Source organism: Microcebus murinus, chromosome 1 (genome assembly GCF_040939455.1).
Source record: "Microcebus murinus isolate Inina chromosome 1, M.murinus_Inina_mat1.0, whole genome shotgun sequence".
Lineage (NCBI taxonomy): Eukaryota > Metazoa > Chordata > Mammalia > Primates > Cheirogaleidae > Microcebus > Microcebus murinus.
The window spans coordinates 50,287,816-50,315,514 of NC_134104.1; the positions used below are offsets into that span (position 1 = coordinate 50,287,816).

General features: G+C 31.9%; 1 protein-coding gene across 3 annotated transcripts in view; it reads right to left on the reverse strand.

Moving 5' to 3' along the window:
* CBLB (Cbl proto-oncogene B) overlaps window positions 1-27,699 on the reverse strand; it is a 191,579-nt gene that overhangs the window by 23,300 nt on the left and 140,580 nt on the right. For all 3 annotated transcript variants that reach the window (XM_012777172.2, XM_012777173.2, XM_012777174.3), the window contains exons 11-14: window positions 17,362-17,547; window positions 15,437-15,802; window positions 8,522-8,616; window positions 136-282 (exon numbers count right to left, since the gene is read on the reverse strand). In XM_012777172.2, coding sequence (XP_012632626.1) covers window positions 136-282; window positions 8,522-8,616; window positions 15,437-15,802; window positions 17,362-17,547 — 794 coding nt within the window. The remainder of the gene's footprint in view (window positions 1-135; window positions 283-8,521; window positions 8,617-15,436; window positions 15,803-17,361; window positions 17,548-27,699) is intronic.

Consider the following 27,699-nt stretch of genomic DNA (forward strand, 5'->3'; position numbering starts at 1 on the left):
TGGGAACAAAAGGCTTTGAGAGGGAAACCAAGGATTTCTAAATAAATAGACTTGATTCAACTGCTTAAAAACAAACATCACAAATGACAATGCTTATGCAAACGTAAAGTGGTAAAAAGCTGCCCATATTCTTACCGAACAGGAGGTTTTACATTATGACAATGAGATGGTTGTGAATTTAGGGAAACAGGATGGGATGAAGGAATCTTATATTCATCATCATCTTCCTCTACTGGGTCTCTTGTTTTCTCTGAAAGACAATTTGCTAATGGACCAGTACACCTATCAGGGGAAAAAAAATCCAATCTAGTTTTAGCATAATATTCTGAACAGGCAAGTCTGATATGACATACTTAAGTCAAAGAATATGTTCATTTTTCAATTACAGGGTGACATCAGAGGAGCTACTTTTATATTAAACACAAATGAAAAGGATTTTCGATCTTTTGTTGAGACTTTTGATTGAATAAAAAAATTTTCATCCTTATAATTTTAAATGGCACAACAAGAAAAACTAGTAACCTGTCAAATAAAATAAAAAAGTATTGGAGTTGTAAGACAAAATGCATAAAATTATTCAAACCAAAGCTATTAAAATACTAACATGTTATTCTAATTTAAATGGGTAAAGTATAATGTTAAAAATAGATATGTAGTAGTTTTATATATAATATATTAATGAAGTCTTTACAGAAGGGTCAAATGTTTTGTCTGTTGTGAGTATTATTTATAGTTAAACATATATCTTATTCATTTATTTATTAAACTTTAATTCAATGAAACTTAATTCTTATAAAATCATAATTCAAGTCGTTAGACTTTTTTCCCCCACAACTAAGAACTAAAAATGAATAATTAGAAGCAGAAAATGAGAACACGTATTGTTAAATCTTTGAAGTACAATACATTATTTTTATGGCATAAATTACCTGGCTAAATAAAAGAGAATTAAAATGAATGAATTAAAATGAATAAAACAATCACCTGATGTACAAAAAAGTAAGCATTTTACTTATCTGTCAGGGTAGATAAACAACAAAATGAACCCCAAAAAACAGGCACACAAAAACCTACTGCTTTTTACAGTTGTTGCTACTGGAATTTAACCCTTGTTGATGCCAATGAAAAATGCCAAAGTAGAAATGTACAAGTCCCATGTGAGCAACTTTAGGACAAACAACTAGTTTGGAAGACACTGGAAATACATATGGATCCAAATCCTTTTGTTAATCATCATGAAATTCATGAGAAATATATTTCATCAAAAAATAAAAAAATCTAAAGTGACTGCAATTTTGAAACACCTTCTGTAGAGGGAGCAAGAGGCCTTTGGTACATGAAGCCGTCAGTCTGAACTTTCCTTTGGATTTCTTCTTATTAGTTAGAATGGAAACAATTTTAGGGGCTTTTCTTTGTGCTCATTACAAGATGACACTTTGAAAAACTTAAAGGTTTTCAAGTTTCAACCATATTATCTAAGTTTCTAGGAAGTTTAGAGACCAAAGGAAAATTTCTCCTAAGATTTTTCAAAAGTGTATTTTTACCCCTCTTGGAAAAATTTTTCTATACTAATATTTAAATTCTTATTTATTTGAGCGACCTTTGAATTCACATGACAGTTTATGGGGAGATGAAAGCACAGTGATATACTTACTGAAGGTATGATGTCACTGCCCAGAGTACAAGCTAAGAACCTTATTAATAATCTAAGGGTTACCATCTACTATAATTTATTCTTAAAAGATTTACTTTCCTACTGAAGGCAGGTAAGTATATAAACTGCAAAATGGTGATTTGATGGCATTGGAGCAGGGATTTAAAACGTTACATTTTCATAAATTCTTGTAAACACTGACATCAATTTCGCTAACTCAAGGACCAGAATGGGTTCTACTACCAAATGAAATGAGAAATATATGCTGTACATCCTTTCTAAGCCCTAATACAGATTCATTCATAATAAATATTTTTTCTATTGAACTCAAGCATATACTATATAAAAATAATTTTTTGATTAAATATTCAACAACCACATCAATGTCAGTAATGTTCTAAGATCTATCTGCTATAGGTTATTCCAAAGATTTACGTTTGTGAAGAAGCACTTCATTATCAGTCAAAAATAGACAGTTTTTGAAATCATACCTGTTGCGGCTAATTTTTACCTTCAATGATAGAGAATGTAGTATAGATTGTTAGTTTAAATGGGTTTTAGTGACAGATACAGAAGTGAAAAGAAGTCTTCAAGTGATGCTTTGTATCTAAATATGAAAAAATACTTACATGTCCTTTATTATCATTTTAATAAAGTATTAAAGATTCAGGTTTATTTTTATCTTTTAATGTAAACTTCTCAACCAGTATAATATTCTAATTAGATTAAAAATAAGCCAATTTATGATATTTCAGTGTATTTTATCCAATATTACATATTTTTAATGAAAAACCCATCTTATCCAGCTCTATAAGAAAAAAATAAAAGCAATTTCTATCACAAAAAATAGAAGATATAAATATGATAAGTTGTATCTAAAAAACCAAAAGGCAAACCTTAATTTAATATCACTCTTTTGTAATTAGATGTGGATTTTTTTTCTACAAACTCATTCAAAAAGCAGGTTCAATTTTACTTGATAATAAATAGTGGTAAAATAATTGGATTTAAAATTATACTTATCTATTCATGTATACATTACTTTTGGCAGTAGAAAAAATTTAACTTATGGAACACGAGACAATTTTTAGTCATTGATTTAACTTATGGGAAATCTTTAGGGTATCAGAGGAATGAAGTAGAACAAATTGTATTTTAGCTGGTTCACAGTTAAATAAAGCTGCCAAGTAAACCATCCTACCATTTACACCCATTACTGCATTCCCTTTATATTTTCACTCTACATTCAGAGTGTTCTGCACTGTGGCTGTCATTCCTGAGTTAAGACACTGGTAATGCACAGGGACATACACTCTCAAAGATGCACAGCTACCCTCTCCCCAACCTGCATATTTTGTTAAATTCACTGTGCATTAAGTTATTTGAACCTTCAGTGAGAAACACATTCATTTTATACATGTGCATGCTTGAAACAAACCAAGAAAATGGTAAATTTTTAGGCCAGCACAGGGGAACATTTTGCAATGCTGTACTTAGTCAGTGACTTTTACATCTTGAAACTGAAGGCTCACAAATGCATTCCTGTAGAGCATTCTATATTCTTGGTGTGAAAGGTATATTTTAAGAAAGCTGACCTTCTGAATACCCTGTTAGCTCTAACCCTTTATAACTTATACCTCAGACATCACCCCTGCTTTTCTTCCTTCCTTCATTTGAGCAATTTATGATGCCTCAATAACGCCACCAATTTTCCCAGTAAAAAAAAGCAAAGTAGAAATATCCATCTTTATTTTCTACATATGAAATTCAGGTGACATTGCCCCACAAATTCAGTAGTTTTCTTAGAACTTTAGTTAATCTTTTCTGTTATGGATACTTCACATATATTCATTCATTGATGCTGTGTTTTGTACAGATTCACCTACATTGTCTCTTCTATTTGTCTTATGTTGCAAAACGTTTAAGGGTAGACTTTAAGTCAACCAAATCCTGGCATGGAATGTGTATAGTTGAGCACTTATAAGCTTTTAGACAACAATAACGAGTGGTTATTAGAGAAACAAATGGCCAACTTGGTAAGGGAAAGAAATCAATCATTTGTAGGAAACTTTTATAGTCTAGAAGAGCATTTTAAATGTGATACATCATTTTGCTTGTTTTCTACACATAAGAATCTCTCATTTAATAATATCTGAAGGCAATGCTATAAAAAATTTTATTAAAATATAATCTTTAGAGCTTGCATGTACATTTTTTCATTTTTTCTGGTGTTATACTGTCCCAATCCTAATTGGAAAAATGCCTAACTCAAAGAAATCAGAGGCCAGAGAATAGGTAAAACAAAACATAGCCATATTTGAAATGATTATTATACAAGTGCCAGAAATAAATCATTTCCCCCAAATAGTAGAATGAGTTTTATGATATGCATGCTAATTTTGAAGGTTCTTTCATGACATCAAAAAAAGTAAGTGTGGTATGCTTTCAAGTTTTAAGATAAGCTTTAATTATATGCATTATCGCTGACTACTTTGTAAATTGGAGAAATCTATTTAAAGTTGTCTTGCACTTGTGTTCTGTCCAGCTTCCATGCACTTCACACGAATAACCTCATGGCTTGCTCCTTTACTTCTTTCAGGTTTCTGTTCAATTATCCTTTCAGATAATATCCTAATGACCTCATATAAAGTATAAATCTGTCATTATTTATTCCCTTCCATGCTTATTTTTCTTCCTAGCACATACCACTAGCTGACACTGTATAACATAGCTATTTGTTTACTTTCTGTCCTTCCTAAGCAGAGAATAAATTCCAAAGAAGACAAGGAATTTATCTTATTCACACTGAACCTCTAGTCTTACAGCAACTAAATGAAAATACGACAGTTAGGTAAAATTTGGATTCCCTGGTCACTGAGAATTTAAAACCTAAGCACCTTATCTAGTTAGAAAAATGTATAAATAATCAACAATACCACCTCCAACAACAAAAAACTTTTCTTATAAAAATACAAACCAAGTAATATTGGTTCATGGATATTGAAAGCATAAGTTTTATATGTTGAAAGTACAAAAGGTCCATGTCTAAAAGACAAAGCACAAGAAAATATTCTTCTAAAAAAAGACATTCCTCAGCATTCCAAACATTATTTTACCTGGAAGCAATTACTCCATTATTACTTGTAATAAAGCCTCTGTTTATTTGCCAACATAGTGTGCCAAGTAAAATAAATATTTTCTTAACTGGTTAGAATTTCATTTAGTTTGATTTTGAAAAATCTAATTATTTCAAAGTGAATATAATTTAGTAAATAGTTTCAACTATAAAGTAAAAATATTCCAGAGGATTATTTTATTCTCCTTCTAAAAAATAATTACCCAATGTTTCAAGCATTTATTAAAATTTCATATTTATAGCTAAGTTTCAATGTTAATTATTAAATCGAAACCATTTGTAATAGAAAAACCACTATTTCAGAAAAAATAAGTATATCTATACAAACAATCACAATTTCAGCTTACTTTTACAACAGTATGTTTTTTAGAAATAAATTCTATACTCTTCTAGGTCTCAAGATAATTTATACAATAAAAGTCACATAGCAAGAAAGAAAATACTATCACCGAGTAGCCTCTAACATCAGGTAAATGGGAATCAGAGTAACAATATCATATTGAACAATTACACTTCAATAAATATTTATAACAACATAATATAGATTTAAACGTAAATGTTAGCTTTGACATTTTTATTTAACAATAGAGTTTTCAATATTTGTGAGAACTACAAAAGTTAACGTTAGATAGCAATTTATAATTTTGTTTTGGCCTAATTTTAAAACATGCACTAAGAGTCAAACATGGAAATGGATACTTGCATGATCAACACCCTTAATTCAATGAATGACATTTTGCTAAAATCACTGTTCTAAGACTCTGGAGAGCCAGGAGTATATACTCATTGTATTCTAACTATACACTCATTAATGAGGCCAATGTAGACCAATCACCATCATCATCAACCAAAGCAGTAATCCAAATGATTTCAGCAAATGTGATCACCTGACTATAGATGAACATTCAGGCTGCAAAATTTCATACATAACTTAACACCATGAGTGACCTGCAAAAAACATATTGCATAAAAACTAAAAAGTTGAAGCTCAAAAGGATTTTGGAGATCATTTAAGTTAAATTGATAATGTCATTTATCAGATGGAGAAAATGAGGCCCAGAGAAGTTCCCTTGTTCAAAATAAGACAAATTACTTAATGTTGGAGTCAGGTTTAGAACCCAATCTGACTTTATTCTACTGTTCACATGAGAACCCTATGCTGGTTTTATAAAAAACACAGTGCATAAATAATTAAGAAAAATACTTATTATAATATTAAGTGGCAAAGAAGGTCATGAAATTATCTCTATAATATAATCCAAATGATGTAAAAAAACCAACATGAAAAAAGTCAAAATGTTAAAACTGTATTTTGATATTTTGGTGATGTGTATGCCTACATTTATGTATTTGTCTTATTGTTTTCTTTCTTTCACATACTTTGCATATTTTCTACAATGAACAATTGTTACCTATAGAGCCAGAAACAAAAAATAAACTAGAGAGATAAATGTGTCATTAAAAGCTCACACTTGTGTTGTTAACTATGGCTAACCTGCAGCATGCAAACTAGAAAGCTAATTTACTCTTGAGCATGCATTGTTAAAATATTTCTCTAGTTAAGTAAAACAACTGTACTATTTCTGTGGAGAAAATCAAGAGTAAATATGAAGAAAGTATAACCACAGGGCTAATGTTAGATGCATTTACAAATTGAGGTATTAGAAAAATATCAGTAAAATACATTTTACTATGAATTTGTTATTTTTTCTGTATTCACAGGAGAAGCAGGTACTTAATGTTAAATACATATGAAGGAAGCCACAACCTCTACCTCTCAGCCCGCTTATGAATATTAATTTAATAAACAGAATGTAAAAACTTAATCTCTAATTAGCAAAATTTCATTTACTTCATTTTCTAATGTTCTCTGAATTATCAGAGGTAATTGAGCTTTGACATCTTGTTACATACACATATATGCAGAGTTCATGCAGGGCTAGAATATCAGCATCATATGCTGTCACTGCTTTCAAGCCTACTACACAGAATATGTGTAATTGCTTCCAACTCCTATGTCTGCTAAATAACTGGCAGTTCCAAGAAAAGTTCCCACTAGAGAATGGTTTGGTTAGCTGGATTTCCCACTGACCCGTGAACAATGTCAAGTTTCACACCCTTGCTTTTTCTCATGCACTGCCTTTTCCAATCATGTCCATCCTCCATGACTCAGAAAATTTCCGTATCTGCTACGAAATATTCTTGTCTATGGTAAGCCTTTCCTCCAAACTCATTTAAAACAATTTATTATTATAAATTTAGTGCACAGTGTTCTCTAGTGATTTGATATATGTTAATTTTATTTTCTAAAGCAGACTGCATATTTCTTGGGGGCTGGGATTTAGCTTATGCTTCTTTTTCATTCATATGCATAGTGGGAGTTCAATGATCTGCAGAGAAAGGAATGAAGAAGCTCTAAGACTTTCAATTGGAAATAAGGACCTTAGCAAATAAAATTAAAATCAAACAAGCAATCAGGTATTCTCCATGTGCTTACTATACATCAAATATAGGTGTTATGGGAGAATCAAAGAATACAGATAAGGATTTGTCCTCAAAACTTTATATAATGTTTTTAATTGGGAGAGCCACATTAAAATCAGAAAACAGTATTGGTTGAGTATATAATTAAATGTGTAGAAAAGAAACTACAGGAAGAGGAATGCAAATCAGCCTTAATCATTACAACTGAAGAAGTCAGAGATTTCATAAAGAAATAGAGCCTAAGACATGGACCTTTAGGATAAATGGTCTGAAACAGTGGAACATAGGAAGGAAGAGTGTAACAATCTCACAAAGCCAGAAAAAAAAATCCAGATAAAATTACAGGGTAACTATTAGGAATCACTGAAAAATATTCTAGATGGCTAAAATTCTGTAGAATTTTAGCTAGCAGAAGAGTACAGAGTTCATTGAGTTGAAAAAAGGAAATGATGCTTGTTTTGGAGTGGGAAAGTGACCCAGGAAAGGCAGAATTTAAATTCAATGAACTCAGCTGCAGTGAACAAAACATACTGGAGGAAAGGAAGGCAGTCTGACATCATATAAAGAGTAAGAAATGCAAATTGGGATGCTTGGTTTCATCCTGGTTTAACTTGGGCAGAGAAAACGTAACTGTCCAGTGTACCTCTGTATCCTCATTTTTCAAGTGAAACACCCAGGTTATCACATTTTTCTAACTTTAAATCCATTGATACTAATTCTGAGATCACATCAGATGATCAGGTAAAAGACTATTTCAGTTGTCCAGCTCTGAGGCAAAGTTAGGGCAATGGGGAAGGTTAGCTGAATGTGAAAACTCCAAAAGAATAATCTGCAGTATTTAGTGCCTGAATGGACTGAGAAATGGAAAAACTGGAGGAACCAAAGATTATTTTATGATGTCAACCCGGGTAGTTGGGATAAAATGCAATACTTCTGATGAAGAAAGGTAAATTGGATGGGAGAGCTCATTATGTTAATCTACCCACTTCTTCGAAGAAATACTTAGCTTTCTCTCCCTGTAGTTCTATGTGGAATATCAAGAGTTTAAATAAGTCTCATAGAACCTGTGGTTACTAGCAAAGGATTAGAAAGGATTCTTATTTCTGGCACTTTATAAATCCAGTTGGAATGTTTTTTATTGATGCCTTTTTATTCATCCTGCAGGTTTCTGTACTGAGAAGTTCAAAATCAGTTTTTACCATATCTTTCTGCATGGACAAGCGATCTACAAATTGAACAAAACTCACTTTATGCTAGGGAGAAGGGTGGTAACTGGAGGAGGAGGAGATAGCCGGGGAGGAACATCATATTCTTCACTTCCAAGGTGACCATTGGAAAAGACCTGAAAGTAAATCAAACGTTTAGTTTCCAAGAATTTAGATTTTGGAGGACCTTAAAACAACAGTAATGCTTAGAAAACCTAGTTTTGAAGAGAATATATAGGTTCAGTATTTTCAAACAAGTGAAATGTCCTATAATTTATGTAGGAGTCAGTATCACCATAGTGATAATGATTCACCATCACCCAAAGTAGTACCAGGTTATAGGGGGAGAAATATGATACAACATGATTCATAAGCATAATTGAGAGGTAATATTGTAATTTATATAAATTAGATATAGCTAGATAAAAGGTAGTAAAATTCATCAACTGTGATGATTTTTTATTGAAAACTTAGCACTTTCTATAAGGAAAAAAGCAGCACTGCTGCAATTCTTATTTCAATTCCTTCCAAATGAAAGTCTTCTGAATTATCTCTCTTCAGGCTTACCAGAACATTCTTAAACTTCCTGATAAAACAGTACACAAGTATAATCAGAAATGCCTTTGGTCTTTCAGAGTTGAAGCTTCAACACTAATGATAACTGGAGACCTGTTCTGGTTTTCAAAGTACAGGCAAATTTAAACCTAATTGTCAGTTTGTGAGCACCACAAACCACAATTGTTAACTTGCTCCTAAGGTATCACTGACAGCCAGTGTTCGATTACTGAGAATTACAAAATTTTGATTTCCACGTTTCTCAGTCAACTACACAGGAACTGTCAGAACTGCTCTTTGCTTCTCCAATCACTTGAAATTAGAGCAACTTAGAACGGGAAAAATGAGAGGATAACTTTCCAAAGACATATTCACAAGAAAAAGTTAAACATATTTTAAGGCCTGTATGTAATCATTGGATTTTTATCATGGAGCTTTTTTGCAAACTCTTATTAATCCATATTTAAAAGACAGAAAGACGGTGGAGCCAAAAGGATCTAATGTAACTTGAATATTGATAGACAATTCAGTCAAGGTAATTAATACCAATTACTTTCCCTTCCTGTTTCTAAATGGTGTTGAAGATTTAGAACTCAAAACTGAAAGGCCATACCCTTACTTATCAACCTAAAATAAGAAAGAAATAAGTTTAAATAAAACATTTGAAATATATCAATGCTTATATTTCAAATTTTATAGCATTAAAGTTTCACTCTAAAATTTATGTCCCATGCTTTAGCTCCAATTTCTCTTTTTCATGTATCCCCTCCTTAGATTGAATGTACTGTAGGTACACCATGACAAAATATACTTTAAAGGAAATGATTTTATCATAGGCTTTTGACTATGAGCCAAATAAGAGAATAAGGCAAAGTTTTTTGAACTTTGCTAGAGAGAAGAAATTTCCTAATAGATATTAATCATTGTAAAGGTCAATGAACCCTTTCACATAAAAAAATACCTTTTGACTGATAAATACAAGTATCAAACCACAAATGCTCATTGTGATACTGAGCATTTAAAGTCATTATTATTTGGAGTTCTTTGCATGCTGCTGGAATAGGTATATAAGACTTCCTCAATCATATCTCCTTAATGTTTCTGTCACAAATACATTTAAAATTCATTCTGGAAAATGTAATGTGGATTTTATATGCAAAACTTTATTCTTTTAGGGCAAAGCATCCAACATAGATAGATACTTAATAAAACGTCAGCAATGATAAAATAAAAGAGAGATATGGGAATAATAGTTTCAGTTGTACTGGCTCTAATAAACAATAAACTGACCATAATTTTATAATCAGAACATTGTGAACATATCTGTAAAAGAATATCAACACACTCATTTATTGATATTGAAAATGCTTTCATCTTGCACATTAGGTAAATGAGAGAATGAATATATTAACAGAGCTTACACAATATTTTTATGTACCACCATTAAATTTCATGAAGACAAGTCATGCAGGCAATAATGTCTATCACTAGTAAAAACATAAAGTACAGTTAATAAGGTAACTTATTTTTTAGGAAGGTAATACCTCAGAAAATTAAGTGATTTGTTCCCTAATTTTATGAAAAAATCCATTAATATGCTTTAAACTGCAAACAGAACTTTCTCTAACTGCTTTAGAAACACTGTTATTGATACACAGTGACTAAATGATTTCTCCTGCTACTGAAATGCTTCAGTGTCTTTTCTGAACCATTTATTTGGTGCTTGGAATCTAATGATATTTTGCTCATGTTCTGTGTAGTTATGTTCCATGGAGGAGAATTCATGCCACACTGAACCTCTTTTAGGACAAAACTTTTTTATTTCTTTATTATTTTATAGTACATTCCTTACGGGGCTTTACATACATGAATGAATACTGACTACTGATGGCTTAGATGATCTTATTAATAAAAGCATTAGCCAATGAAATTACTTCCTTTAGGTACAGATGGAAGAAACTCATTAGATTATTGAACTACTCTTAGCAAACATATGCAATATGCTTAATGGCTCATCTTCCCACAAACTGTTCTAAAATATGTACTGAGAGTTAATATAATAATAAGCCTAATACCAAACATGGAATTCTGTATAGTTCTTTCTTCATTAACAGAAGTTACACAAGTGTGCAAAAGCAAAGGACCTAAATATGCAGATACTAGAGTGATGTTCATATTTCTTTTCATCTAAGGTGATATTTCTTGATAGTGGTTGGAGGACATTTACATCTTTCTGAATTCTGTGTTCCCACTTGCACCATTTCATTAGACCAGAAATCATTTTAGCTATCACTAAATGATTTATTCCTCTGAGTGCAATAAATCACAACTTTTTGAGCTAAAAATAAATATTTTATGTTCTCTAGAAATCTAAAAAACCTGTTTGCAAATGGTAGAAAACTAAAGTTCTTTAAATGTATAGACTGACAGTATCAACTGAAGCAATTCACACTGAAACATCATCAACTTCTCAACTAAGAAATATATTTTTGTCCTCTGCCTTCCTAGCTCACTGTCCCAAATCTATCACAATTCCATTGAAAATGCTACCAACTTACATTTTTTCAATGCACCATTCTGATCCTATCATTCTTCTGCCAAAACAAAAACAAAAAAACTTTAAAAGCTCTATCCTGCCTACTAAATTATAACTTGGTGTAGAATTCGAAACTCCATAATTGATTTCAATCTACATTATCAGTCTTATATCAACTGCCTATATGCCCTATACACCATCCCAAAGTGACTACATATATCACTATATACATTGTCCCACCTCCATGCTATTCCTTTCTGTCATGCCTACAAAAATAACAGCTGCCAATCTTTTAATGTCTATAGCCAGTGAACCTCTTGCATGAAGCTTTTTTTAGTCGTTTTTGTATACTACATCTCAGAATTTTTTTTTTCTTCCTGGGGATCCCACATATTTTCTGGATGCTTCTCATATGCCTTATCTCTTAGTTAATCACATACCTGTCTCATCTTCACTAGCCTGTGTTTTACTCATCTTTGTGTTCCCCAGTGTCTTCAACATCCTAGGTACTCACATATATAGCTGAATTAGGCTGAAGGAATAAGAATATATTAGTGGAAGTTTAAATTTGCAGAGGAGGTATAATCTGGGTTGTATAAGGTATCATCTAATTCTAATCTGGAAGTCTGAAATGTTTTCATATGATTCAGATATTGTCTAAAAATTGAAGGGACCCTTGAAATAACAGAGAAAACAAAATAATGTGAAAATCTTAGCACAATTTTAAAAAACTTGTATAAATTTTTTAAAAACCCTAAACACAAACCTTGTCCCATTCCTACACAAATACCATACACTATCCCAAAAATATTCGTATATTTTGTTCTTCAACATTAGACTGCAAATGAAACCAATGTATACTGTTTTTTTGAAAGAAAGCCCCTGAAATGTACAGAAAGTTTAAGGTCATTCACATAAACATGTGCTTCTCCACTAAGAGTGCAAAAAGTCACAGTCTCAAGAAGGGGGATCATTTGATGTGTTTATTTAGCAATATCTTCAAAATATTACTATACACAGAGTCATTTTAGAACAATATCATTGTAATTAACATGACTAAAGATAGTTTTTATCACATAACACATAGAGGTATTTTTAATCTCTCAAGGGGAACAAATATTGACAGCTGGGTACAAAGTGAATATCTAGAAATAAGTAGATAAATTTCAAGTTTCTAATATTTTGGTGCAAATATTTTTATCTGAGATAACCAAAACAATAAATATCTAGCCAACAAGATATTTATTAAAAACAGCTTTATAATGTGGCTAGAATCTAAGAATTTCAGAGAATAGAAACAGTGCTATAGGAAAGAAATCTTATCAATAAAACAAGATAAATATACCTAATAATTCTCAGCTTATAGGTTAATATTAAAATTAAAGTATTACCTAAGCTAACATTTGATTATGCTAGGTGGGCGGGAAAGAGAAAATGGTATAAATGAATGCCACAGAAAATTCTTATACTTCATTTTAACTATGATTTAGAAGATTGTTTCCCTCAGAGCTCTGGACTATTAGCAAATGAAGTAATTAGAGATTTATTATTTATTTAATTTATATTTATTTAATTTAATTTATTTTCATATCCCTTACCATCTATCTAGTTATGATATGAAGAAAAAGGGCAGATCATTCTTATGGATGATGGGATCTGGCTCAAGAACAGAGGACAAACAATGACTCATCCATTTGCAGGGTGTTTAGATTTATAAATTCCCCTTTTGGCATTCCATATGTACATTTTTATTTAAATTTATAGTACTTATCTAAGTTTCCTTATCTCTAAAACCCGAAGATGATATTTAATTTGAAGCATCACCTCTAAAGAAAATGATTAAACCTAAATGGCAATTACTAGTTGACAAAAGAGTATATTTAGAGGGATTGATGGGTTTTGTGAAAACAATAAATCAGCCTCGAAATATCTAAATCTTCACATCCTTTGTTCCTATGATAAGACACCATGAAACAAAACTACACACTAAGTAGAACCTAAGATTAGAAATATTAGATTCTACCTAAGATTTCTACCTTTGGTTGAAATACCAATGTTAGCTGTAACATGAAATTATCTTTGAGAGTGTAAACACTTTAATATTAATACTCACAATATATGAGATTAGACATTAAACATCTTAATGAGTATGATTTGTATAAAATTAAACAAGATTAAAATCCAACTTTCAGTAAGAGATAAATGTTGTAATCAACTCAGTGTTCTCTTGTATATTGATCTGTATCAAACATGAAAGTTCACATAGAGACATTTGAAGGAATTTTCATAACTGAACTCATTATTGACATTTCATACCCATATACTTAATAAAAAAATCTCATACCTACAACCTAATAATATGTGACCCCCAATGTTTGAAACTATAATATCCCATAAAAATTAATAGCTAGTGTTTTTAGGGCTTAGGAGGGCAAATTTATATTAGTGCTAAAACTATATAACATAAAATCTGAAATGAGAGGTCCTCATTGGTAATGATAATTATTATATTTTAAGTATTTTTGAAGTTTATTCAGAGAATAAATTTACCAGACAGTTCACAGTAGAGCTTGTTCTAACATTTTCCCCAAGACAAGTGTGATTACATATGAAAAAGAAATCACTAAAAAAAGAGTTGTAAAAAATTTTTTGCAGATAAGCTCTCCATTTCAGAGAACATTATAAAATTGCATATACGTGCTTTCTCTTATGTTTACATCATATTTAGATGATCTTAATGAAATTACAGATCTTCAGATTTATAATACATGAGACTGAAAGTACTAAGGTGAGTCACTTTGTTTTGAATGCTGCACTAGAAGAGTTTTGACCCTTAATATTCTGTCTACCCTAAAATTGCATGACGTTAAATATTGCTCTACAAAGTTTTCATTATCACCATACCTGTGTGAACACACACACACACACACACACGCACACACAGAGGACTTGAGTACATCTCACATTTCTTCCTCATTCCCTGAATATGTTTATAAGGTTAACTCACCAACTTTGAATCATTATTTTGAAGGAATAGACAACTCCCCTAAATAACACTTTAAGATCTATAGAGATGGGAATCACTTTAATATGACAATCTTCAAAGGTGCCAAAGCCTCCTTCAGTAGAGGAAAGATGGTGATGATCTGATCTTAGAGCCAAAAAATCATGGAAGCAAATACTGGAAAATATTACAGTACATCTCTGCCAAGCACTACCAAGAGTTCTAAACTCAATGATTTGCGCTGATGTCTCTTCAGGTCCCTGTACACATAAACTCTTTCCTGGACATATAAATGACAGTGGTAACATCCTTCAAGTTAGAAATCAACAAGTGTGAGATTTCTCAGTTTAACCAGGGAAGAGCATTCTTTGTAAGAGTGAACTAGGTTTGGTGTTTTCAAGTGTGTGAGAAGTTCATTTTACCTGGCTGCCTAAAGTATACTGTCCTAGGCAACAACAACTAATTCCAACAACTGATTTAAGACATGTATAATTATATAATTTTTAATTGGATAGAACTAGGAGAGTTTTAAAAATAGACAGTACTGATTATACCACCACCAAGTTATTAATAGGGTAAATTTTTGGCAAATGAAATAAGGAAGGTGAAATAAATCTCTGGCAAATTATCTAGTGTTTTGACATTAAAATTAAATCATTACTTAGAACCTTCTTCCTGACTTCTTTCGAGTTCAAGTTTTAATGAGCTTCTGATTATTTATAACTTAGAGATAACTAAAGACCTGCAAGGAAGATGCAAAAAACAAAACAACAACAATAAAACCTGCCCAATCTTGCATGTTACCTACTATCAGAAGAGTTTGTGAGCGGATTCTTTAGCTTCTGCTTTGCATACTTCTTACCTTTGCTCCTTCTAGAGGCAAATCATGGCGTCTGTGTTTCCGCAGAAGCACTGGATCAGAGCCCATTCTACTGTGCCTCCCATTTACATTTGAACTTGCTGTGATTCCAGGCTTTGGAGAGCCATCCCCTAGGAGTCGACATCCCACCAACTGATTAGTCCCAAACACATCCCGAGGGCACCAGGCTTCAAGAGGCATTGGCTGGTCTCTGGAAGGCACACTTTCCATAGGATGGAAGTGTCGACTCAGTCTGTTGTCAGGTGGGATCGGGGGAGGTCTTTCAGGCGGAGGGGGAGGAGGATCTCTTAAGGGAGGAGGTGGTGCTGGAAGTGGTTTATCTTGTTTTCTCACCATGCAGGGAGAAGACTAAAGAAACACAAAAAGAAAAAATAATAATCCTTAAAAGTTGTACCATGCACTGAAATGACTTCCAGACTAGTATATTAATGCTTCTATGTTCTACGCCATAATAAAGCTTTATTAGATTCCTATGCAATCTTTTAATAAATTTCTTTTTATCACTAGTTAATGAAATTTTCAAAAGTAATGAAAAACTCACATAAATACATTTCATTAAGATTTTTTGTAGAAATAAATATGTAAATGCCAATGTTATAGTATAGAAATTAAATAGAAAAAGTACAAGATCAAAATTATATTATGACTTTGATTAACATTAAAATAATGTCAATAATTAATTTATTTATACATTTCTATAATTTAGGAGACATAGGACAAATCTATCAAAGTTGGTGCAATTGTCTTAGTTTCTTTAGGGAGCAATTTGATTTATAATGTTTCTGTAAGATTAAAAGCTTTTTTAAAAATTATTTTTGCTTCTATCACTGCAATATAAGAGTAAATGATATGGGTAAATTTGCTCTGGTTCTCTATCTTAACAGTTAGTACCACAGTAGTGAAAAAACACAAATAACAGAGCAGTATTATTTATAGAATTTCTTTTCTCTTGAATTCTTAAAATGAAAAAGAATCAGTCTGATTCTTACATGGAAACATAAAGGTATAGATATACTCCTGAATTAAATGTGTATCTGTCTTGGCTTTGGATTTTATTCACATAGTTTATCTGATGAATGATTTTAATATTAGAAAATATAAAAAAGGAATCTTTTGTGTTTATATAATTCTAAGTAACATTCTAATGAGTCTTCAAATGATCTTACAAGTAAGTTAACTATAATGTAGGAAAATCAAATATTACTAAAAACATTGTGCTTCCAGTAAATTTTAAACTATAAAACATATTACTGAATAAAAGTAATTTTTAAATATGATATTTTTAATAAAGGGAAATATGTCCTAATTATCAAATTTAGAAAAAAATTCACACAGACTAAAAGTGTAGACTTAAATTTAAAGAGTTAGAATTATTCCTTTAATATCAAATAGTAATATAATTACTCTGCAAATGTTGTAATCCACTGTAATTAATTCCTTCAGGTATATAAAGTACATATAATTCCCTCTTCTGAGTCACCTTGAAGCATGGGTGATAATTTATCACACTTTAAGCTCTTATGCAAATTTACTCCCATCACATTTTTCTTGTCATGGCACCATAAAAATGAGTGTAAAATATCATTTAGTAACAGCATGCAAATTATTTTAATGCATATAATGACATTTTAAATCCACTTTTCAGAATAACTATTCTTACTCTATTTATTTTAGCAAATCAGGGAGCCACACAGATATGCTGTCTCTCTTCAATATATGTAACTTTTATAATAATAAAGCAAGGAATATGATCATGGGCTCACCATAAACACAATGAGAAACCCATTAAAGTTGTTCATAAACAATTAAGAGCACAAAAAACATGAGTAATGGAATTTCAAAGAACCTGAGCAATCAATAATTGTCGAATAAAATTATTATCCGTATTTCTAATAAAATTGATTTACCTTTGGTGAACCAGTTGGGCTGCCACAGGGAGATCGAACTATGCCTTTCTGAATTAGATCCAGGCGAGGAGGTACTGGTGGCAGGCTTAGATGTGGGATCTGGAGAGCGTCCGGCTGTGGCTTTCTTCTCTGGGCAAGGGGAGAGGATCCTGGTGATGTGACTGGAGAGTTCTGTCTGTCAGTGCACTGGAACAGAAAGACAGAAATATGCTGCTATTAATTCAATGTATAGAGTGTATACCTTTTAGTACTTAAGGAAGATACCTGGTTTGAAGAAAGTATCTATCATTGTATATTTGTTAAAATAAACTCTCTTAGTTTACTTTGATTAATAGATGCAAACAGCTCACGCTGTCCCTCAAGGCTAGTATTATGAAAAGAATAGATCGATGGGTTTCTCTTATATATTAACAGAAAGGGCCTAGGAAAATAAAAATAGCAAAAGTGTAAAGAAATCAAATGCAGAGATTTTTCAAGAAACTCATCCATATTTTATGCTAAAATCATAAAGATGCAATGCTATAATGCACATTGCTCTTGGTTATCTATACTATAAAATTTTCTTAGAACTTTGTAGATTTTAAAACTTAGAAATTGCTTTGTTCAAAACAAAATATGCATCTAGTGCATAGTTAATTTTACTGCAAATCAATTAAATCAGAAGGGGTTTTTAAAAATAATTGTACACTTAAAATAAATCAGGTGTAAGCCCAACTATTCTTTTCTTAAGCTTTCACATAGAAAAGAAATCCTCACGTTAAACATTTTTCGTTAAAAACAATTAACTAAATGTTAGATATCTGTACTACTGCTAAAAATGATTAAGTTTCTATTCTACTACAAATTTTCTATCCTGTTTGGTAGATGAAATAGCATCAAAAAACCAGTAACAAGTACTTTCATTTGTACCTATACAACACTTCTATTTTGGAAGTGTGTGTGTGTGTGTGTGTGTGTGTGTGTGTGTGTGTGTGTGTGTGTGTGCATGTGTCTCTGTGAATCTGTGTTTTCTTTTCTTTTCTTTTTATTTTTTTATTTTATTTTTTTTGAGACAGAATCTCACTCTGTTGCCCAGGCTAGAGTGCCATAGCATCAGCCTAGTTCATAGCAACCTCAAACTCCTGGGCTCAATCAATCCTTCTGCCTCAGCCTCCCGAGTAGCTGGGACTACAGGCATGGACCACCATGCCCAGCTAATTTTTTCTATATAGTTTAGTTTGCCAATTAATTTCTTTCTATTTTTAGTAGAGACGGGGTCTCACTCTTGCTCAGGCTGGTTTCAAACTCCTGACCTTGAGTGATCCTCCTACCTTGGCCTCCTAGAGTACTAGGATTACAGGCGTGAGCCACCGCGCTGGGCCTGTGTGTTTTAATATGGTATAATGTGATTGCTATTTCTTATAAAATCGATATAGTTAATCAAACAGGCTTACTAAAATAAAAAGTGTTCTGCTCTGAAATACTAGGCAGTTTCCTTTTCAAGCATAAGTTACTAGCTCTTTGAAGATTTAGGCTTAATTTTTATAATCTACTACAATAATCTATCATGCTTTTGATATTTATCTGTTTCTGAATGCTAGTATTTATAAAGTTTTAAGCTTGTTCTTAAGCCATTTCCTCCCCAACATTACTCACCTTTATAAGAATAGTTGATGTTATCACCTGGCAATTTAATCTGAACTCTAGCAACACTGAGAAAAATTTAGCCAGTCTGCCTTTATCTAAGTAAGGATAATAGATTTGTGTTCACATTCATACTTTGTTACATTGTGTAAGGCCTTTTCTTAATTATCAAAAGTTCATATTTTATTCAGCATTTTCTTAGTTTTTACCTAAGAAAAACTAAAGTCCTTTTCTGCTCTGGCATCCTATGCAGGGTATTACATTAGTTTCAGCCATTATGTCTCCTTACTTTCCTCTTGGCTCTGACAGTTTCTCAGTTACTCATTGTTTTTGATGACCTTGACTGTTTTCCAGAGATATTTTAAAAAATGCCCCTTTATTGGGATTTGTCTGATGATTTTTTAATGATTAGCACGGGCTTAAAAGTTTTGGGGAGGAGGACCATGGAAATAAAGCATCTTTTTGACCATATCCTGTCACAGACTTATGTTATCAACATGATTCCTCACTGTTGATGTTCATCTGAATTACCTGGCTGAGGTATTTTTTTAGGTTTCTTCAACATAAAGTTTCTTCCTTTTCTCTCCTCTTTCCCATATGTACTCTTTGCAAGGAAGTCACTGCCTAACCTAACTTAATGACTGGGGAGTTGTGGTCTTTGTAAAGCTTTTTTAAAACTAAATGAGTGGTTAAGTAGCTTCTAGACCACATCCAAGTTATGCCTAATATTGACACGATGTTGCAAAATTACAAAGTCTTCAACTCTCTCACTAGATGCCAAATAACTTGAAAGAGTTCAACAAATTTAAACACGAATTTACATGACAATATTTAGAACCTTTTATTTTTAGTAATTTCATGTTTCTTCATATCTCTTAGCTTATTATAAGTTGAAAATTTTTTCAATTGCTACTAACTTGAAGGAGAAAAAAATAGAATCTGTATAGTCATAAACTGATTTTAGTGCACCCATGATTCTTAACAAAATAACAATTCTACCCCAAAATTTGTGGAGGCTCACAGGGTCATGAATTTAAATGTTCTAGAGCAAAACCAATCCAAAAGTCATCAGACAGATCAGAAAGAATTCCTCCTGTAAAGCTACTTGCATCCCAGAATGGCAGTACTGTCAGGAGATGTCACAGGACATCTAATTCTCCATCATTCCCATTAGATAAATTACATTCTCTGAGAAATAGCAAAACTGGTATCTGCTAAAAATGTTTTGTTGATCTTTGTATATATAAAGATATATATACATACATATATATATATATACACACACACACACATATACACACGCACACAGAATGCATAGCACTTCATTTGTTTAATTACTTGCAGGTACAGTTTTCAGGGTTGGTGGCATACATTACAAACACTGGTGAACAAGACCTATGGTCCTCCAAGTGCTTTTCTTCTGAAAATATTTTCCTGTTTCCCTCATTACCTGCAACAGGACACAGAATTCTGACAGAGCCAAAAGCCCATCATCACTGTCAGAACTTGACTTTCAACCTGGACTGGATTAATTACTAACTACTATTTAAGTAGTTACCAAATTCCTAGCATGTTTAAATAGTGGGGTGGATTTCATTTGAAATGGATGAAGAGCTTGTTAGATACTGAAAGGGTACAGTGAAAATCCTTAGAACAGACATTTGAACTAATATGTGTGGTGAAGTAATAACCTTGAACTTTTACATAGTTCTAGACAAGCAGCCTCTCTTGTAGCCTTGTGAATGTAATTGTAACCAGACCTTGCTTAGCACAATTCATATTGTGTTCTGAAGGTGATTACATACTGTCCTCCTGGAGAGTTAATTCATTTTGAAGCATTACAATATCTCTAAGTGGCTTAGTTAGAAGGTTTTGTAAAGAGTATGTGCAGGAACAAACATCATTTCATCTTTATTGATTATATAGACTAAATTCACCATAAATCATTTGTTTTCCTGAATTCCCCTAAAGTATAGTAAAATTCTCATATAAGAATAGATAATTTAACAATGCCTTTTTGATAGCATTAATTCTTTGTTGAACCTTTTGCTATTTCTATGAACCATTTTGGAACTAGGGTACTGAACCTTTGCATTAACTTCTATTGCTGGTAGAATTCAAATTACGAAAATTTGCAAACATTTTTAGTAGGTAATTTCCCCATAAAAGGTCACTTTCAATTTATTTGAGTAATCACAAATTGTATTTTTCTTTCCTTCCTACTTGAAAGTCTAAGGAGGAAGGAAATCTAGCACAATATTGCGCAATCTAGTCCATAATTAAGTTTTTGGATGAGATATTAAAAATTCATGACATCAAAATTTATCAGTTCATTTTAAAGAAAAGGATAAAGTTTGTTCTTTTTTCCAACTGAAAATAAAGAAACAAAATAGATCAATTGAATGTAGATTGGAATTATTTCTCCTTTAAACTACAACACTGTCTCTATATGATATTTGCATTTTTATTGCTAATTTAAAAGACTTCGAATTCTAGAGTAACAGAACTTGTCCCTGTAAGGTTAGTCCTCAGGTAAAATAAATGCCTCTAAAGCTGGGACCTGACTAAGAGATGCAGCAACTCATCTTTAGTCTAGTAGTTTATATTATCCCCTAAGTTGACTCCATAATCAGTAATATCCCTCCAAGCTTCTCCTGGTCTTCTTCTTCCATGATTCTAATCCTCATTCTAAAATCACTTAGGCCAATTATGTTTTTCTACTTCTGACAGGTGATACAGGGAGTTGTTAGAGATAAGCAATAATAACAATAAACAACAAACATGAAACCAATCTGCTGTCTCAAGTTTAAATTCTAAGAATGTCAACTATGCTAACTCAATCATTCCTTACTGATTTGTTCAGTATTCCTCTTAATCATTACCACCTCTATCTTGTACATAAATGCAGGTTGAATACCTAAGTATAAAACACCTTGGTTAGAAGTATAGGAAAGCATTTGTTTAAATTCCAAATAATAACAGATAAGGTATTTTGTTGATAGAGATACTTTTTATCAGAAAATATGAATTTCAAGTGTGGCTAACTATAAAACTAAGCTCTAATGTATAGTTCAATATTATGAAGAACAAGTTTTTTTTTTTTAATAAACATATAAATAAATGCATAACCTGACTTCAAATACAGATTTCTTATATTTAAATTTCAACTAAAATATTAAAATGCTACGTAGTCTTAGAAAAATCACCACCTATGGGTATTGTTAACTGCAGATTATAGAATAAATTTAACCCACCTGATAAGATCATTATAGGTTAATGAAATTAAATAATTTGCATTTCTTTAATGACTAATATCTTTTTTTTTTCTTTTTTTTTGAGACACAGTCTCATTCTGTTGCCCAAGCTAGAATGCCCTGGCATCAGCCTAGCTCATAGCAACCTCAAACTCCTGGGCTCAAGGAATCCTTCTGCTCCAGTCTCCCTAGTAGCTGGGATGACAGGCATGCACTACCATGCCCAGCTAATTTTTTTTATATATTTTTAGTTTGCCAATTAATTTATTTCTATTTTTAGTAGAGACGAGTTCTCTTGCTCAGGCTGGTCTCAAACTCCTAACCTTGAACAATCCTCCCGCCTCAGCCTCCCAGAGTGCTAGGATTACAGGCGTGAGCCATCACGCCCAGACAACTAATGATGCTTTATAAAATATTTAGTTTTTATTATATTTGGATGATACAGTTAGCAAGATGGACTGCTGTGATGTAGAAGGGACAGAATGCAATTTATTATATCTCCAAAGTACCATTCAAAGCTTGCTGATCTTCACTATCAAAAGAAAATTCCATCAAATATATCTTTAAACAAAATGCCCTGTTCTTGTTATTGTTTATTCTATCTTAGACATCCTATCACTATCAGGCTTAAACAAAGCAATAGTAACAAAATCAAATATCTAACCAAATTCCGAAATTAAGTTTTATAATGCATTAAAAAGGCAAATAGAAATGTCTCTTGGATTATTTGCTGTTATTAACACTCATCATTAGAAAAACAAATTTAAAACTGAATTTAATTCAAATTTATTTTTTCTTCTTAACATAAAAAGTGTCTTAAAAATAGAAATAAATAATAAGAAGAAAAGTAGTTTGGGAATCAGGGTAGGTTCATAAAGTTTAGGGATACGCATGTAGCCAAAGTGCCATAACAAATGACTTTTACTGGTTTGGGCTTTCTCTCTCTGTGTCTTTTCAATTGTTTGTTCATTTCACTTTTTCTTTTTTCATTATTTCTTTTTTCATTATTTCATTATTTCAAATAATTTTATTATTTGATTTCATTATTTCAAATAATTTTCATTATTTCTTTTTTCATTATGTAATTTCACTATAGTAGATTTTGAAATCATGGGAAAATATAAAGATATTTTTGAAAAACACATGTATAGTTCCTAATCACATATACAATGTTGAATCTACTATACATTAGTTAGAATTACAACAAAAGAATTTTATCTGACATTAAACATTCTTCACACACATAATATTACAGGGTGCATTATATGGATGTATCAGCATTTGCATAACCATTCCCTTATAATGAATATTTATGCTGTTTTCAAGTTTTCTCTATTATCAAGTAGTATCATAAAGAAATCTTTAACCACATATATTTTAATTTTAAAGAAAGAATCACAGAATTTTTTTAGCATAAGATAATAGACTGGGACAAAGTTTATAAACATTCTTAAGACTCATTTGCTGTCTAGACAGTAAAACCAATTTATTCTTCCAGTAGTCATGTGTGATAAGTACCATTACGTAAAACTCAAAAGCACATTTTTGTTTACTTTGATACTTGTTTGGCCTCTTACAGGCCCATATCAATGTTTAAATTTGCCTGCATTTGACAAATACTTAGAAAAAAATTGCAATATTTCTTGGACATGTGTATTTCCTCTTTGGGTCACTGGCTTTTTGTGTTCTTTGTCCCTGTATCTATCATCATATCCTTTTATTATTTCCTCCTTATTGGTTTAAATGTGCTCTTTATATACTAAGATAGTGAACCTCTATCTGTTATGACTGCTGCTACTATTTTTTCCCAGTTTAATTTGTTTTCTAATATTTTCATAGTACAGATTTCATTTCTGCTATTCCAGTTTTCATCTGCTAATGAGTAACTAAAAAAAGGAACACGTCCTTTTTGCCACTGTTTGAATGAGTTCCTTTCTTTATCACAGCTTCATGTTTCTCTGTCCAGTCTTAAGTTAGGACAAAGAAATATAAGAAAATTATGGAAAAATTAATACAGTAGAGGAAATAGAATGTGGATACAGAATTAACTGTGCAGAATTTATTGCACAGTATCCAAAATCATTTATATAGAGGTAATTGCAAAATTTGGAAAGATTGGAAACACCAAATTATAGGATACTGAGTAGTATAATTCCACTCTATCTTGATTTTAGGTAATTTTCACATTTTTCTAGTAGTGTACCTGCTTCCAGAACTTTAGAATGAATTGTATTTTTTTGTTTCAGCTCCTTTCAAAGTCCAAAGGCTGGCCTACCTTGATCCCTTCCTATATTATCATCACACCAGTATATTTGCCTAACTATTTCTCTTAAATTCTTGAATACTGGTAGCTGATGAGTACATCTTTTACAAACTGGAATCCTGTCATTCTAGAAATTTAAAGACCACATTAGAGTCTTTTATGTCTACACACTCAACAATTTTTCTTTGCTTCTGGAAATGAATAAATATTCTTTATTTCTTTGAAAAAATTTACAGAATTCTTTAGCACTTAAAATGGCATGCTAATGACTACCATAAAGAATAGAGAAATCCACATTGGCAATTTTAACAGAAAATCCTGACAGAAAGAGCTCAGAAAGTAAAGTAGTCAAAAGCCCATCTCAGCACTCAGCAATTACCAATAATAATTGGGGACTCATTCTATTTCAGTCACTCTTCATTGTATCCACACCTCTAAAGAGTGATTTCATAAAAGCTTTAATGAGATCCATTATTATGGAAATGGCAAAACATTTGGTAAAAACTTCAAGTACAGTCAGGCTATGATAAAAACAGGATGAGAGGAAACCTCTTCAATTACTAATAAGATGAAAGTTCTGACCATCCCAGAGATAATCAAAGTCAATTTTATAATACTTCAACAAGATTTTTACTTAATGAATTTCCATATCTGAACAAGGTAGATACACATATTATAATAAGGATGATGAGGAGGACTCAGAGAGTCAATGTTTTAACCTAAATGCATGGAAATTAATGAATGAAACTTTTATCATATATAATACAATATTCTAAGTATATTTTACTTGCTACTATTATTCTCTTGGATCTTATTTTCTCATCTTAATTTGTGAACTTAAAAAAATAAAAAGTATTGACAATAGTAGCCTATATAGAATATTATTCAAAAGGTATACTCTAGAGAAATGTTTATATTTACATTCAAACTTACTAAATATAAACAATTCATATATAATTTATAGTTTTCGTATAAATGACTTATGCTATCTTTTTTGGAATACCTCTACCATTGGTCCCTTTTAGATAATAAACAAAAGATTATATAAAGAATGTTGCAAAAGAGCAATACAGTAACTTCCTGCTTATCCACAGCTGCATTTCCAGAAGCCTAAACCTATAAGAATTTAGAGAGAAACTCAGAAGGAAACAGAAAAGTTCTCTAAGTAGGAGGAGAAAATTCTGTTGCATTTTTTTCTTATAGGAACAGAATGTAGGTAACCTTGATACCTTTCTTAAGAATATGGATATTTATTCTGTGTGTAAAATAAAGTTCACTAATTTAAAGGTTGAATTATTGCCTATGTTCCACTACTAACTTCCAGAAATTTTCAGATATTACAAATTAGAAGCACTGAAAACTTATATACCGCAAAATATTGACTAAAGTAAGAGTTGATTTCTCTTTGAGGTTTGGCAGGAAGGTGGTCAACAAAATTGCCAAAAGAGCATACTCTAAAGTAATACAGTCACACTGGGGAATAACCCCAAGGGCACTGCTCTATTAAAATATTAAACATTGTTAACATAGAGCAATACTGTTTCTCCATGAAGTACCTCTTACGGAAGGGACGTGATCTCATGGCCTGTGCTCAGCCTCCATAACCTTATTGTACTTTAAAGGTTTACATGAATTTTGCATCCTGATGCAAATATACATGTGATTTTAATTTAAATTTATGGTTCCCCCCTCTTCATGCAACCTACCCTTAAATCTTCTAGCAAAATGTAAGCTTACAGAACTATGTTGTGTTGATTATAGTGGCTTCTCATGCCCTTTGGTTCACTCAGCTGCATAGCCAATTTTGAGAAGGCAGGGAAGGGTGACATATAATTCAGAAATATTTCCATAAAAATGGCAGAGAAACAAGAACGTTCTGGGAATTAAAGGAATAAATTTCAGTCACTGAAAAAATGCCTTCATGTGAAATCTTTATTGCTTCCAAAATACCAGGCAAAGTTGGTTTGAACAAGCAATTGCTATTTGATTACTGTAGTTCTGTGGTCCCCAATCCCTGGGCCACGGCCAGTACCAGTGCATGGCCCATGAGGAACTGGGCTGTGCATCACCATGGCCTGTTAGGAACTGGGCTGCACATTACAGTCTGAGCTCTGCGCACACCCCCTCCCCCATGTCCTTACCCTAGTCCATGGAAAAACTGCCTTTCAAGAAACTAGTTCCTGGTGCCAAAAAGGTTGGGGATCGCTGCTGTAGTTCTTTACTCTACTTCAGAGAATACTTAATCATTTCAATTTACTCACACAGAAAATAAGAACCCTGTAAGCATATCTCTATTTTTTAACCTTTAAAATAGTATTTCCGCAGACACGTTGGTAACTTTGCATTTTCTATGAGTTTCAAACATGAAATATGATTTAATAGCAAATTTTTTAATGTAGTCATGCAATGAAATTATAACTATATAAAGGTAAATTTAATTAAAAAATACAGCTAACTGCTTGCTAAACCAATATAGTTTTGGCATCTAATTCTTCCCAAATGGAATGATAGATAGCAATATCTAAAAAAAAACCAAAAAAAACTTCCATAGATATCTTAAATACTGATATTTAATTATTAGAAGTACAGAATATTTCAGGAGTCTTAAATAACACTACATATAAAAAATAATATTGCTCTCTTGACAGTTTCTTTGGCTGTGCAGAAGCTTTTTAATTTGATCAGGTCCCATTTATTTATTTTTGTTGATACTGTGATTGCCTTTGGAGTCTTCTTCATAAATTCTTTGCTTAGGCTAATGTCTAGAAGAGTATTTCCAATGTTTTCCTCTAGAATTCTAATAGTTTCACACCTAAGGTTCATGTCTACCTAAGTGTCACACGAGGGGAGAGGTAAGGACTACTGACACCATGGTCAGAATAACTTCTTGTGTGAGGCCATCCCAAGGGTTGCAGGATGTTTAGTTTCTCTGGCTCTGTCCACACAATGCCAACAGTATCCCTCACCCCTCAACCATTGTGGAAACCAAAATTGTCCCCATATATTTCTGAATACCCTCAAAGGCAGAACTGCACCTAGTTGAGAATCACATTATATATTTTGATTGTCTAGTTTTATTTTCATATTTCACTTTTGTTTTAATTTTCGTCCTTACTGCTCCCACATGGACTGTAGCCCTGTGGTTGAGATTTAAATAAAAAACATAAAAAAGCACCAATCTCCTAAAAATAACTGCAT